The sequence below is a fragment of the Choloepus didactylus genome, chromosome 8, assembly GCF_015220235.1.
Source record: "Choloepus didactylus isolate mChoDid1 chromosome 8, mChoDid1.pri, whole genome shotgun sequence".
NCBI lineage: Eukaryota > Metazoa > Chordata > Mammalia > Pilosa > Megalonychidae > Choloepus > Choloepus didactylus.
In genome coordinates this window covers 21,940,642-21,956,763 of record NC_051314.1, presented here as the reverse complement: position 1 = coordinate 21,956,763, position 16,122 = coordinate 21,940,642, and the positions used below count along the sequence as shown (strand labels likewise).

At 34.8% G+C, this 16,122-nt stretch overlaps 1 protein-coding gene across 2 annotated transcripts in view; it reads right to left on the bottom strand.

The window, feature by feature from the left end:
- The window catches only part of CRY1 (cryptochrome circadian regulator 1), an 81,865-nt gene continuing 65,743 nt past the window's right edge, over window positions 1-16,122 (bottom strand). Inside the window, exons 3-13 of one of the 2 annotated variants that reach the window (XM_037846570.1) lie at window positions 12,622-12,764; window positions 10,729-10,913; window positions 10,223-10,311; window positions 9,489-9,629; window positions 9,097-9,282; window positions 7,742-7,893; window positions 7,108-7,310; window positions 6,908-7,003; window positions 2,164-2,235; window positions 1,986-2,089; window positions 1-639 (exon numbers count right to left, since the gene is read on the bottom strand). In XM_037846570.1, the coding sequence (XP_037702498.1) occupies window positions 1,986-2,089; window positions 2,164-2,235; window positions 6,908-7,003; window positions 7,108-7,310; window positions 7,742-7,893; window positions 9,097-9,282; window positions 9,489-9,629; window positions 10,223-10,311; window positions 10,729-10,913; window positions 12,622-12,764 (1,371 nt within the window). In that variant the 3' untranslated portion in view covers window positions 1-639. Of the gene's footprint in view, window positions 640-1,985; window positions 2,090-2,163; window positions 2,236-6,907; window positions 7,004-7,107; window positions 7,311-7,741; window positions 7,894-9,096; window positions 9,409-9,488; window positions 9,630-10,222; window positions 10,312-10,728; window positions 10,914-12,621; window positions 12,765-16,122 lie in introns of both variants that reach the window. The other variant, XM_037846569.1, reaches the window with a different exon arrangement.

Genomic DNA, 16,122 nt, shown 5'->3' with positions numbered 1-16,122 from the left:
TTGCATATATTTTAATAAGAAGGTCACTTTAGCTGTAAATGAACAAAAAAAAAGGGAGACAAGGAGAACATAATACATGAAACTAACAATTCTGGGTCAAAACAGGCATACAATAAGATTTAAAGCACATATAATTGTGTTAACAGAGGCTACGACTACCAATTTTGATTACAGACATTTTCTAAAACATTATTATCGAAGAGTTGCAAAGATAAATCAAACAATGATGTCAAGAAAATTCTGTCCTAAAATTTTAACAAAGTCTTTTAAGAAAGTCTAAAAACCACACTGACTCCATTATCCCACATTGACTCTCAAAACTTTGATTTTATATCAGGATGTAAGTTTGCAACTTTACCATACATGAAAAATTATCAAAAATATATTGATGGGTCTATACTAATTGTGACTGATATTTACATTAAGCAAATTCTTTTACCAAGTTCTTTATATACAAATTACCATTTATCCTATGTGAAATTCATTAAAAAGTTAAAAACCACAGAAATGTTGTTAGAAACAATGTATTGCAAAATGTAACTAATTTCCATCAATGAAGGACATTTTAAAATAATTTAACTGAAAAAGTCTTGAATTTCCCATCAATTTCAGCTGGAACAGGATTCTCCTGAATGTTTTCTGTGATTAAAGGGGAAAAACAATTAGGTAAAGTTTGGTTGCAAGGAATTAAATGATAAAAACTTGATCTGTGTTTACCAATCTTCAAGAAATTTACAGTCTAATTAGGCTGGCACAAAAAAAACTAAGTAATAAAAAAATACAAACAGTTTAAGATAACTGAAGAAACAAAAAGTCTCTAAAAACTGGCAAATACATTTTTGTGTTCATTTAAACCACAAATCCATTTATACTAGGATTATAGGCATGGTTTTTTCATACTTACAAAATGAGCCAGCATTTTTGAAAATTTAAACTATTCCCAAACTGGAAAGAATTTAGGTTTTAGAAGTTTCATAGTAGATAAAAGAAATCTGGAAACATGTAAGAGGCAAAGATTTGGGAGAAAGTTCATAAAGGCATTATATTAACACTATAAAATTAAAAGGCTGCTTCAATTAAAAGTTTTAGACTCATGGCAACACTTTAAGAAAATGACAGAGATGTCCTTTTTAAGAAAAAACTTGACCACAATATCATAAGCTTTTCAAATTTAAAGATCATGGATTCAGGACAACCATGAAACTGAGTGCAGCACTTTGTCCATTTTTCTCGTCTAGTAATTAACTGATTTTGTAACAATCACTTAAAAATTTAAACTTCAGATTCTCTGCTTTGAAAACAGAGATTAGTTCCATTTTGGAAATCATCTTAATCTATGTTAACTATACACTCTGTGACAGTTTGGATGTATTATACCCCCCAAAACACCATGTTCTTTGATGCAGTCTTGTGGGGGCCAATGTATTAGTGTTGATTAGATTGGAATTCTCTGATTGAGTGATTCCATGGAGATGTGACTCAATCAACTGTGAGTGAAACATTTGATTGGATAATTTCCATGGAGGTGTTGCCCCACCCATTCAGGGTGGGTGTTAATTTGATCCCTGGAGTTCACACACAGAAAGACCACAGAGCAGCTAAGAGTGACATTCTGGAGAGAGCTGCAACTTAAGAGAGACATTCTGAAGACAGCTGTTAAAAGCAGACTTTTGCTCTGGGGAAGCTAAGAGAGGACAAACACCCCAAGGGCAACATTTTGAAGAACCCACAGGAACTGAGAGAGGAGACAGAATACAACCTGGGATCAGCAGATGCCAGCCACGTGCCTTCCCAGCTAACAGGTTTTCCTGGATGCCATTGGCCTTCCTTCGATGCCTTACCTTGAACATTTAATGGCCTTATTTGTAACCAAATAAACCCCCTTTATAAAAGCCAATCCATTTCTGGTATTTTGCATTCCGGCAGCATTAGCAAACTGGAACACACGCTGCTAAAGCCAAGAAATAAAGCTCTAAAATATTTACCTAATTAGTGCTCTGTCGCTGTACTTTTGGACCAATACCCTGCGTCTCCTCTTCTTGACTAGGGCGTTTCCCACTGCTAAGACCGATGCCCATGGAGCTTCTTCCTATAAATTAAAAAAATGTATATTTAAGACAGAAAAGGTGATGAAAATAATGTGCTCGAATGCTTTATTCTTACCTTGCTTTAAAAGGTGAGTTTGCTGACTGTCTCCATGAGCATAATGTAAAATACCACTCCCTTGAGAGCAACCTATTGATATTTAAAACACAATAAAATTACTTACACTAAATTCCAAGTTACATGTATTGAACTACAAATCCAATTTTTAGTACTTGGATTTAAGGTCTTTTACGCCGCTAGGACTAAATCACAATCCTCTGTGTGAACCAAAAATCACGTCCAAATTAGAAAACTTAAATTTAGGCTCATAAAAATGATGACAGCTCAAAGGAAAATCTGCTGGTAATCTTTTTCTAAAAAACATTTTACTGGATAACAGCTATTAAAAACTTGACCTGAAGGGAAAACATAAGGGCAACAGTGAGATATACAGACTTTCTTCACCCCCTTGTCCCTTGCTGCCTCTCCATTACACACTGCCTTGGTTATAAGGGAATAAGGGTCTATCAATGACAGTTAATTCAAATCACACCCAGCAGGGAGAAGACAAAGACTATCTGGCAGTTACCTAGCCTGATCAGTTGTATCAACCCTTCTAACAAAGAAGCCAGGAAAACAGATTGGCTAGCACACACAAGTAGGTTTTAGAGAAACATTTTTATTAGTGTGTCCAGGTTATGGGAAAATGTGAGCACTGGTCCCTAAAGAGGTCAGTTCATGACTTGAACAGAATATATCTCAAGACAATCTACTTATTTCTGCTTTAATTACATGCTCATCAAGATCTTTCTGGATAAAGAATTCAGTTCTTCAGATAACTTAAAATAGGAAAAGTGGATGTGCTGGATCAGGATGCAGCTTACCCTCACTACAAAGAGATATCCCCACTATAAATTAATAAACCAGTGCTCTCTACTGATATTTTGATAAGGTATTAAAATTTCTAGCTGCCATTCATGGAATGGTCATCTCCATACTGAAAATGTTCAGTCTTTAGACTTGTAAGGTTGAAGGTCAGAGTCTGGACTAACCGCAAATTCCTGGTCTTACCCACCAGCAGGGCTTCTCCTAAGAGCGACACTTGTCTCTGTATGGTACTGTACAGCATAACACTTCCACAAATACATTTTCAATTACCATATTTATCCATATTTTGCATATCTGTTTGATGCCCGTTTAACCTAGGGACTATTCCAAGTATTAGGGATACAAATATTACTAAAACGTGGGTTCTGCCAGCAACATAGTGAAGACAGACAAATTTGTTAATCACGAAGTACAAAGAAGGGGGTTACTAGGTGCTGGAATGGATGTCAGTACAGGATACAGTGGGGACTCTGAAGGAAAGAAAGGTCACTTTTAATGCAAAATTCATGGAAGTGCCCCTTGGGCCAAGTCATAAACTAGTCACCTTAAAACTTGATATCATCAGTGCTATTCTTCTAATTCTAAGATAAATGAGAATGCATTTCAAAAACAAATATTAAGCAAAAGAAATCAGATACAAAAGAATACAAACTATGACTCAATCTCTATAAAGTTCACAATCAGGCAAAACTAATATACAGTACAGAAATCAGGAAAGTGATTACATTGAGGGGATATTAATAAACTCAAAAAATATATTAGGAATTTCATTAAGATGTTATTTTATTTCTTTAAAGAAACGTATCATAGGTAGGCACCTGGGATCTTCCATAGAATTTAGGAAGTTCCTAAATTCATGAATACCACTATAGCCTTCCCCACTTAACTTACCCATAAAATGTAGTGAATTTTAATTCCATGAGAATAACAGCGTAAGAGACAATGAAAACAGAACTTTGCTGATCAATTGGTGTGTTACTAGCTTTAGTCACAAAAATCACAAGTCCTTATATTCATTTGTATTTTGGGTCATTACAGGAATTAAATTTCAAAATGCCAAGAATATATAATATGGGAATCCTAGAATGCAAAACACTTGTTTTTGTAAAACGTTTAAAAAAAAAAAAAAAAGTTTTGCAAGGGCAAGGGCTTAGTTCATCACTTTCCCCAAATATTAAGCTATCAACAGCCCCAAAAGGATTTTCCAATTATAAAATTCTGACCTAAAAATTACTGTGGGGAAAAAAAATTGCAGAAAAAAGTTACTGAAAGGAAACATACCAAATTTTAATAATGTCTACTGGATAGAATTATGGGAGATTTTTATTCTTCCTCTTTTCTACTTTTCTGAATTTTCTAAATTCTCAATAGTGAACAGGCATTTAAAAAAACAGCTTTAAGGTATAATTTACATACCATAAAATTAACCCATTTTGAGTGTTACAATTCAAAAATTTTTAGTAAATTTACAGTGCTGTGCATCTATCACCTCAAAAGATCCCTAAAGCCCTTTTGCATTCAATCCCCATTATTACTCCTAGCTCAAGGCAACCAATAATTACTTTGTCTCTAAAGATTTTCCTTTTCTGGATATTTCATATAAATAGAATCATGCAGTATGTTGTCTTTTGCCTCTGGCTTCTTTAACTTAAAATGTTTCCGAGGTTTGTAGAAGTAGTTTGTATCAGTATTGTGTTCCTTTTTATGGCTGAGCAATATTCCATTGTATGGATATACCACATTTGTTTATCCACTCACCAGTAGAAAGACATTTGAACTGTTTCTACTTTTTGGCTATTATCCATTCACCAGTAGAAAGACATTTGAACTGTTTCTACTTTTTGGCTATTATGAATAAAGCTGCTGTATGAATATTCATGTACAAGTTTTTTTGTGAATATGTTTTCTTTTCTCTTGGGTAGATACCTAGAATTAGAATTGCTAGGTTGTTTGGTAAATTTATGTTTAACTTTTTAAGAAACTACCGAACTGTTTTTCAAAGTGGCTATACCATTTTACCATCCTCCTCCAATTTGTGAGGGTCCAGGGTTCTCCGCATCCACTACAACACTTGTTCTTGTCTGCCTTACTTTAGCCACTCTAGTGGGTGTAGGCTGACCATCTTGTCCCAATGTGCTCAGGACATTACAGCTTTAGTACTGTCTAAGTCTGATGTCCCAGGAAACCCCTCAATCCCAAGCAATCAGATGGGATAAGCACAGGGCAAGAAGGGATATGCCTCAGAAGTATGTACGTTCTTTCAAAAGGAGCAGAAACCTGAGGGGAGAAATGCTAAACCACACAGTCCAAATCCTAAGGAATTTTTCCAAAATCATTCCCATCTCCAGGTCTAGAATGTTCTCTCCCTCATCTGCCTCACTGCATCCCCCATCTTACAAGAAAACTTCCCAAGTTCCTTTAGCCCTCAGTGGTCTCTCCCTGTTACCCTACTGCATATATAGGCAGAATCTTACAAGTTTTTTCTTTTTTTTTTCATTTTTTTTTTTTCTATCCACATTCCCATTTAGACTGTAAGCTTTGTGTGGCTTTTAGGTCTTCTAGGTCTTTTGAAAGCCCCACAGCACCTAGCTACAAAATATGCTATACACAAATAGCTTTATGATTACAGTAATTTCAAGATTTATTAATTCTTCTATTACATTATAACTACCATATGTTTATAAATTTGTGAAGAAAAAATTATTTCCATTTGACTTGCTACCATAATTAGCTTTTGAAGATAATTCCAAATAAAGGACACAAAGTTGAGTGAACTAAGAAGCAATGTGTACCATCACTGGCCACTAGGGTAAGCACCTGGAGCCTGCTGCTTCCCACCCCTGTGCTATCTGCCTGTTATCCTAGTGCTTCACCGAGTTCAAGTCCATTACACTCCTGTGCAGGCTGAGAAAGCAGGCTGTGAAATGAACAGGGGATTTGAAAGAATTTTTGAAACAATATCTTGTTGAATTTTATTTCATATTGTTGGAGATGCTGAGAAAGAAAATTTCTGAAGTATAATGCCATTTTTGGCAACTATTTGATGACTGCTGGGTTAAACAAATTCCAGTAATAAAATATTTTATTTTGTAAACAATATATCTGCAGGAGAGGCCCAGTGATATGGGTAAAAAATATACGAAATTTGGGGCTCTGAATCCTACCTCAATTCTTTACTAACTGTGAGACCCTGGTTAAGTTACTTGACCTTTCTAGCCTTATTTCCTCAAGCATAAAATGAGGATCCCATCACCACTTCTCCCAGAAAGTTATCGTGGGAATGTAGAAAAAAATTCCCTAGTACCTGGCACAAAGTAGGCAGCCAAAAAGGTGAGTGTATCTGTTCTTCTCTCCCTAAGCTAATTCTTGGAAGACAGAATACACGTTGTCATGAGAATGGAGGATATTTCTGCAATTTTTTAAAGGTTTTATACTTAATACCAATTTAGATCATCTGGCCTTTTTTTTAAATAAGCATTTGTCAAATGCTTCCTTGCTTTAGCCAAATTAATTAGCTTCAAGCTATTTTTGGTTACAGCCTTTGAAATTGGTATAATGATTAAAATTCCCAATATATACTGCTTGAAAAAGATTAAGATTAAAATAAAAAAAAAGATTAAGAGTAAAAAATAAGCATTCTGAAAACATGAGATTTGAATTCCATTTTTCCCTTAAAATTGCTCTCCTCATTTAGTTTGCAACTTGATCCAAATTCTACTACATGTAATAACGCTTTCCATCTCTAAAATATCACTAATAGAGTGAGGGGATGTGTGTGTGTGTACATGTGCACATGAATCCATGTGTAAAAAAACACAATTATACTAATTTTAAAGATAGATTTTTCTAAACAAATTACAGTAAAATTCAAAACAATATATCTGCATATCAATCCCTTTATGTTAGTAAGTACAGACATGTCCTTTTTACTCACTTCCACTGCTGCTACAACCTGGAATATTTTCTCCAGGAGAATAACCCATGAGGCCTCCATTTCCATTAGGATTAGAAGGCACTGACGCAAGAAGACCTAAAGGGAAAAAATTTCCTATTAAATTAAGGTCAAGATCAAATTCAAGAATATGTACATAAACAGTTGTGCAAGAAACTGTTTAAAGGCAGTTACTGACATACCCAGTCCTCTATATCGTGAAAGCTGCTGATAGATCTGTTTCATCCTTTCAATATTCAAACGACTTGCCTCAGCATGGTTCACCATTGGTTTAGGATAATTAACTCCGATCAAACATTTGGCTACCTTTTGGATACCTTCTGGTGCATTCCAGGGATCATAGATATATTTTGCAGGGAAGCCTCTCAGGACAGGCAAATAACGCCTTTTGGGAGAAAGAAGAAAAATTATTAGTAAAATGCATTTTAACTTGCTTTTGTCTAGCCTAGTCCCAGCTCTTGTTGATACCTGCTTTTGTAACGGTAACCACTTCACCTTCCCTTGTTTGAATCCATAAAAATGCTAAACTCCTTAGACTTGGGGAGACAGATTTTTAGGCCGATAGGCCATTTGATGTCCTACTTTGAACTTAGCAATAAACTCTTTCTCTCTTTGAAAAATAGCATTGTAATCAAATTATCACAAACTATTAGCTATGAGCAACCAAACTGAAGCCAATATCACTTAAATGATGTGGTGACCTTTTTCCTTATCTGCTGCCCATCCAAGTAGGGAATATTTTAAGTGTTGCTTAAATATTAAAAGCGTTTCCTGGGTTAACTACTCCAAACTGAACAATAATCACCCATGATTTACCTGATATAGTCTCCATTGGGATCTGTTCTCCTACCAAAACCAACAGGACAATAGCAGTGAAAAAATTGTTGGAAAAAAGAACTACAAGACAGCCACATCCAACTTCCAGCATTTATGCTCCAATCGGCATCAAGCAATAATTCTTCAAATACCTTCAGAAGTAACAATATCCAATTAGTCTGCACACACATAATTCTCAAAGTAAGCATTTTCCAAGTCACTGCAGATCACAACTCAAGGCAAAAACAAAACAAACAAACAAACAAAACAAAACAAACCTCAAAGCAAAGAGAATCTAGTACAAAGCTGTAAACTTAAGCATTATTAAAATAGCTTCCTTGTATATGTTCTATAAAATTCTATAGGAACCATTTCAGGAAAAGAAACATATTGGTACTATAAATAGATTTCTGAATAGAATTTATCTTTCTAACCTTTGCAGTGTTACTGCATAGTGAGTGTAACTGGGAGAGTAGTTGAAAAAAATTACTCAAGTCACTGATTTGAGATCAAAAAATGAAAAGAAAAAAAAAAAAAGGCAAAGAAAAGCAATAAACCACTTTAAAGAAAGCAAAAATGCTACCAAATAAATAACCAACAAAAACTCAGAAATTTGGTACACTGGCCTACAAAAAGGGAGCACCTAAATATAAATGACCTTTAAAATTGCACTAATGTCATATAATTTTAACTTGGAATTCCTTGATCCAAAAGAGAAACAGAATTTAAAAAGTGGTTTTTAAAAAATTCATTAAGTATGTGCTATACATCTACTTTGTCTACAACTTTGTACTAGGAAATATAGGAGATGCAAAAATATAAAGGATCAGAAATGGTCCTTGGGTAGGAAACTTATAATATAACCAGGAAAATAAAACATATATGTAAGTCCTGCTATGCAAAGCCACAAGAAGATGTTACAATATTTAGTATGTTTCAAAAGTTGTGATGGTGAAGTGAGGTAAAATGACTTATATTTGAAAATTCATAATAGAAATTTAAGAACTCTTGGGTGTCTCCTTTTTGAAAAGGCACAGAAATGACTACCTATGAATATATCTATCCAATAAGTCCAGGGTATTAAATCTTAAGTTCCTTTGATGGGCTAGCTAGTTTACAGTCATTGCAATGACTTTAGGTTCATTAATTTAGCCAGCTGTCATCATTTCTCTTGTCTAACTACACCATTCTGGTCTCCCAAAGTCTGCCTGTCCTGAGGCAACTAAATGATTTGTCCCCTGGAAAACTAAATTATAAATGAATCTAACATAATAGACAACTTCTAGGACTTATTTTAATAAGCTATGGATTCCTTCTAAATAAGACCTTGCTGCATTTGTTAGAAGAATAGTTACCTTCATTCCTTCTTCCCAACTAATCCACAGGTCACCTCGTGTCAGGAAGCAAGCAACTGCATGTCTGGCTAAATGGTGAATCCAACCCTCTTGACGAAGTTGTGTCATGATGGCATCAATCCATGGAAAACCTGTCCGGCCTTCTGCCCATTTGGCTAAAGCTTCAGGATTCTTATCCCAAGGAATCTGAACACAGATGGGATTTCCTTCCATTTTATCAAAGCGTGGATTATTTGTTGCTGCTGTATAGAAAAATTCACGCCATAATAACTGCCCATAAAGGGAAAGGGGAGGAGAACTGTTCTTCTTTACCTGAGATTAAAAAGCCAAGAAATATTATCAATTTTTTTTAAAAAGTATTTTTAAAAATAAGCTCCAGTTTTAGATAATACCTTTTTGTAGAGATCTGTTAGTTTGAAGTAAAATAGTCGACATGACAAACAACCAAATCGCAGATAGGGACTGAGTCCAGTTGGGCTTGCCAGCAGGGAATTTGCATTCATTCGAGGTCTTTCAAAGTTTGCCACCCAAGCCTTGAAAATATTCAGAGAATTACATTAACTAATTGCCTTTTCCATTTTAAAAGAGTGTTCAAAATTAATTTATATATCTCTTAGGGAATAATTTTTTTTTTTTATTATTCTAGCCATAAGCAACATGTTTTAATAAAAAAAAAGAAAAGATAAAAGTGATTTTTTTTATTTCAGTCATCCTAATGTAGCACATACTCATGTGAAAATAAGTTAGCGTCAAATTCCTAACACAAACCTGAGAGCACTTTTACTCTGTCTCTTTGATACTCTTAAGTTCAATGATACTTAATTGGTAAAGGCGAAACAGAAGAACTCTAACCTAGCATCAAAGTTATGGTCAGCAGATTCTAGGTTAGATAGAAGGAAAGAAGAGGTAGCATTGGTAGTAGCTAAAAGGGAAATAATTAGAGAAGGGAAAGGATATTTAAACAAAGAGAGAAAGTTGTCAATTTTCAAACAATTAGGTTTGTGCTGTATTAACTATTTCTTTCAATCCTCCTAACTTCAACAATCTATTTTTGTTTTTAAAAGATAGTGAAAAATTATTTTCAAGATGTCAGCTTGGAAATACGAGCATGGCCGTATTATCATACTTTTCTTTCCAAATGCCTTTCCAAACGTGTAAGTGCTTCAGTTTCTCCACCTGGCCACACTGCAGAGGGTAAGCCATCTGTATCAAAACCTAAAAAAAAAAGAAAAGAAAAAATACCATTTTTCTACAACTAAAATAATTTTTATTTAACCAAAATAATTGGGAGAACAAATTACTATACAGGAAAATTATGGGAGTAGCATGGAACTTATTTGAGGCGGCTGGATAGACCTTCATATACAGAGGATATTACAAGGTCTCTATTCTTTAGGACACTGAAAGGTGATAAGAATAGAACATGTGTTTATAGAACACATAAATAATGTACAGATTTATCACTTTTCAGTTTAAGGTTTCTTTTTGTTTTCCTTTCTTTCTTTTTTCTCCCCCTCCCCCCTCCCTTCCTAATGTAAAATACTTTACATAGAATCAGAAGAAGTGGGACTGTCTGAATGATTTGTGATTTATTAACTCTTAAACTCTACATTTATTACAATTTACACCCACCTAGTTCTTCCAGCGAAGGGACTCCATATTTCTCATCATGATCATCAGACAGAGGAGTTGCGCACTTTTCTATCATTTCTGGAGTAATTGTCTCTACTGGTATCTCTAGTGGCTCCATTTTGCTGATGAGAGTCTGGAATCTTTTATAAGTTAGAGGTGGTTGTCCACCATTGAGTTCTATGATCCTATTACAGGAGTTAGTAAAATACAGTTAGTAAAAAAAAAACAACAACAATATATTTTGGCTGAAAAAGCTTAAAATCGGAAGATAAAATTAATCACTTAATTCTCTAGAAGGTTAGCTTCTTGCATGGCCAGGAAACTTGCTTAAATCATTAGTGAGTCTAAAAATCAACCTCTTCATTTTCTAACATTTAGTAGAAATTTTGTAGCTATCAAAAATACAGAGTACGCAAATTCTAAAACCTTTAAAACAAGGGGTATTAATCCTTGTTAGGGGATCCTTGGTAGTTTGTATTATATGCTGTTTTGAATAACCAATTATTCTTTTCCACTATGTTTATTTCCTAGCATTTGGCCTTAATAAAGATTTACTGGTAAACTCAACTCTCTCATTTTAGAGATGAGGAAACTGAAACTTTTCAGGAAGGTTAATTAACTTGGTCAAGATCACATTAATGATAAACGGCAAATCAAAGTTTTCTTAATCCAAACCTAGTGCATTTTTCATTATATCAACTTCATCAGAAAAAAGTAATCAGAATAAAAAAGCTAGTAACTTTAATGTATTTTGCTTTTCTGTGATAATTTGACTTAATAACATAGGGTCATAATGAAATTTGCTGATTGTAACCATACTACTGAGGACACTGCTAATTACATAATGTAGCTGCAAAATGAGAACCTTAGGAAAAATGTTTTATATATGTTACATTTTTATATGATGGAATTTGTATGGTAAGCATTCACATTCAGTTCAATAAACACTAATTTTGTGCGTAATACTCAAGTCTCTCACTTAAAAGCAACTGCTCTTAACCTGTTTTGCTTCCTCCTTGCCATCAGCTTCATAAAGTTAAGCAAACTAGTAAACTACAAGGTAAGTTTACTACCAAAGGATATATGACTTCTAGCTTAGTATAAAGTAAGATCCTTGACCAAGTCCAATCATGATTTTTTGATACACTTGAAAAAGTATATAAAATTAACTAGCTTTTCATGTTACTTACATAATTAGCTTTGCCAACTTGATAAAATGTGTATATAACTAAAAAGGTAAAATAATTTAAAAGCTACATAAACTAACAAACCATCATCAGCACTTGCAAGGATGATGTATGGCTAAAGTTTTAATAAATTAATGAACCTTATGAATCTCCAAAACTCACTTAAATTTAAATTAAATTTGACCTTAGGATCTCTGTAGGACAAAGCATCATCATCGATTGTGTTCCATGGACTATGTTTTGAGAAGTATAGTTTTATGCCACTGTTCAGATGACCACAGGTATGCAAAATAATTTGCATCTGGATTTAAAATCCAGATAGGAAGAGAAGATATACATGAAATAAAATAGCATAAGACAACCATACAAAATATGTCAAGATGATTTATGGCTATGTATCATATAAACTATAAAATTAATAATGTTAAAAACCCAGAAGAGAAAGATCACAGTAGGCTGAGTGAGAATAGTCAAGGATAATTTTATGATACTCCTATTCAGTAACAGTTTGGAAACGAAATACTGAATATTTTTATCCTGTGCATTATGCCTATAATTTTGGTACCTGTTACTAGGTGAATAAAAATCACAGCCGCTAAATAAATAAATCAAATGCTAAGGCTTACATATTTAATTTATCCACAATCTCTGATGTATATATTGTTATTCCAATTTTCAAACTTAAGTCCCAGGTTTTAAAACTTACTTGTCTAGGTCATATAATGTATGTGAAATTCGTACAATGACTTCTACTCCAGCCTCAGTTGCCAGTTTCTTAATAGCTGCATCACGTTCCTTTCCAAAGGGCTCAGAATCATACTCAATTGAAAGTTTAGTAATGTTCCATTCCTAAAATAAGAGAAAGGGGCAAAAATGGTCACCAATTTCAATAACTTTTTTCTATCATAATAACAAAGGTTGGAAACAGTGAACAGCTCACTACATATAAAATGATTATACATAAATCAAACTTTGTTCAGGAAGAAAACACATAATTTATTAATTTAAAAATAGGTATATTACAAATGTTTACTCACTAAATTCAAGGCGTTGTGCTAGGCACTAGAAAATCTAGCAATATGTTTAAAAACCAGCTTCCTAAACTAATTGTATTTGTAAAGCACTTCACTTTTTCAAACTACTTGTACATACATTATCTCATTAGATCCTCAAAACCACCCTCAGAGTTTGGCACTTTGGTTGGTATCTCCATTTTGCAGATAAGGTTATTTCAGAAATTTAGGGACTTTCCCAGGTTCAACGAGAGCTGGAACCTGAACTTATGTCACCTGATTTTCTAAAAAATGATCTTTAACTAACCTTTGATAATTGCTATGGTATAAGCTGCTTTGCTGAGGTACTCCGTAATACATTATGTATATAAAATATTTTTTCTGATTACCAAAAATATGTTAACTGTGGAAAATTTGGAGATAGTATAACAGCTCCAATTTACTGAGTGCCAGGTGTTATATTAAGTTCTTTTTTTTTTTAATCTTCATTTTATTGAGATATATTCACATACCACGCAGTCATACAAAACAAATCGTACTTTCGATTGTTCACAGTACCATTACATAGTTGTACATTCATCACCTAAATCAATCCCTGACACCTTCATTAGCACACACACAAAAATAACAAGAATAATAATTAGAGTGAAAAAGAGCAATTGAAGTAAAAAAGAACACTGGGTACCTTTGTCTGTTTGTTTTCTTCCCCTATTTTTCTACTCATCCATCCATAAACTAGACAAAGTGGAGTGTGGTCCTTATGGCTTTCCCAATCCCATTGTCACCCCTCATAAGCTACATTTTTATACAACTGTCTTCGAGATTCATGGGTTCTGGGGTTGTAGTTTGATAGTTTCAGGTATCCACCACCAGCTACCCCAATTCTTTAGAACCTAAAAAGGGTTGTCTAAAGTGTGCGTAAGAGTGCCCACCAGAGTGACCTCTCGGCTCCTTTTGGAATCTCTCTGCTACTGAAGCTTATTTCATTTCCTTTCACATCCCCCTTTTGGTCAAGAAGATGTTCTATGTCCCACGATGCCAGGTCTACATTCCTCCCCGGGAGTCATATTCCACGTTGCCAGGGAGATTCACTCCCCTGGGTGTCCGATCCCACGTAGGGGGGAGGGCAGTGATTTCACCTTTCAAGTTGGCTTAGCCAGAGAGAGAGGGCCACATCTGAGCAACAAAGAGGCATTCGAGAGGAGGCTCTTAGGCACAACCATAGGGAGGCCTAGCCTCTCCTTTGCAGCAACTGTCTTCCCAAGGGTAAAACCTATGGTAGAGGGCTCAACCCATCAAACCACCAGTACCCTATGTCTGTGGTCATGTTAGCAACCATCGAGGTGGGGTAGGCCAATACCCCTGCATTCTCCACAGGCTCCTCAAGGGGGCACTACATATTTTTTTCCTTGTTTTTCTTTTTTTTTTTAACTTTCTCTTCTTTTTTAAATCAACTGTATGAAAAAAAAGTTAAAAAGAAAACAAACATACAATAAAAGAACATTTCAAAGAGACCATAACAAGGGAGTAAGAAAAAGACAACTATCCTAAGATAACTGCTTAACTTCCAACATGTTCCTACTTTACCCCAAGAAAGTTACCTAATATAGCAACATTTCTGTGAACTTGTTCCTACTATATCCATCAGAAATTAACAGACCGTAGTCATTCCTGGGCATCCCCAGAATGTTAAATAGCTTATCTGTTCTTCTTGGATTATTGTTCCCCCTTCCTTAATTGCTCTCTATTGCTAGTTCCCCTACATTCTACATTATAAACCATTTGTTTTACATTTTTCAAAGTTCACATTAGTGGTAGCATATAATATTTCTCTTTTTGTGCCTGGCTTATTTCACTCAGCATTATGTCTTCAAGGTTCATCCATGTTGTCATATGTTTCACCAGATCGTTCCTTCTTACTGCCGCGTAGTATTCCATCGTGTGTATATACCACATTTTATTTATCCACTCATCTGTTGAAGGACATTTGGGTTGTTTCCATCTCTTGGCAACTGTGAATAATGCTGCTATGAACATTGGCGTGCAGATATCTGTTTGTGTCACTGCTTTCCGATCTTCCGGGTATATACCGAGAAGTGCAATCGCTGGATCGAATGGTAACTCTATATCTAGTTTTCTAAGGAACTGCCAGACTGACTTCCAGAGTGGCTGAACCATTATACAGTCCCACCAACAATGAATAAGAGTTCCAATTTCTCCACATCCCCTCCAGCATTTGTAGTTTCGTGTTTGTTTAATGGCAGCCATTCTAATCGGTGTTAGATGGTATCTCATTGTGGTCTTAAGTTGCATCTCTCTAATAGCTAGTGAAGCTGAACATTTTTTCATGTGTTTGTTGGCCATTTGTATTTCCACTTCAGAGAACTGTCTTTTCATATCTTTTACCCATTTTATAATTGGGCCGTCTGTACTATTGTCATTGAGTTGTAGGATTTCTTTATATATGCAAGATATCAGTCTTTTGTCAGATACATGGTTTCCAAAAATTTTTTCCCATTGAGTTGGTTGCCTCTTTACCTTTTTGAGAAATTCCTTTGAGGTGCAGAAACTTCTAAGCTTGAGGAGTTCCCATTTATCTATTTTTTCTTTTGTTGCTTGTGCTTTGGGTGTAAAGTCTAGGAAGTGGCCGCCTAATACAAGGTCTTGAAGATGTTTTCCTACATTATCTTCTAGGAGTTTTATGGTACTTTCTTTTATATTGAGATCTTTGGTCCATTTTGAGTTAATTTTAGTGTAGGGGGTGAGGTAGGGGTCCTCTTTCATTCTTTTGGATATGGATATCCAACTCTCCCAGCCCCATTTGTTGAAAAGACTATTATGACTCAGTTCAGTGACTTTGGGGGCCTTATCAAAGATCAGTCGGCCATAGATCTGAGGGTCTATCTCTGAATTCTCAATTCGATTCCATTGATCTATATGTCTATCTTTGTACCAGTACCATGCTGTTTTGGCAACTGTGGCTTTATAATAAGCTTCAAAGTCAGGGAGTGTAAGTCCTCCCACTTCGTTTTTCTTTTTTAGAGTGTCTTTAGCAATTCAAGGCATCTTCCCTTTCCAAATAAATTTGATAACTAGCTTTTCCAAGTCTGCAAAGTAGGTTGTTGGAATTTTGATTGGGATCGCATTGAATCTGTAGATGAGTTTGGGTAGAATTGACATCTTAATGACATATA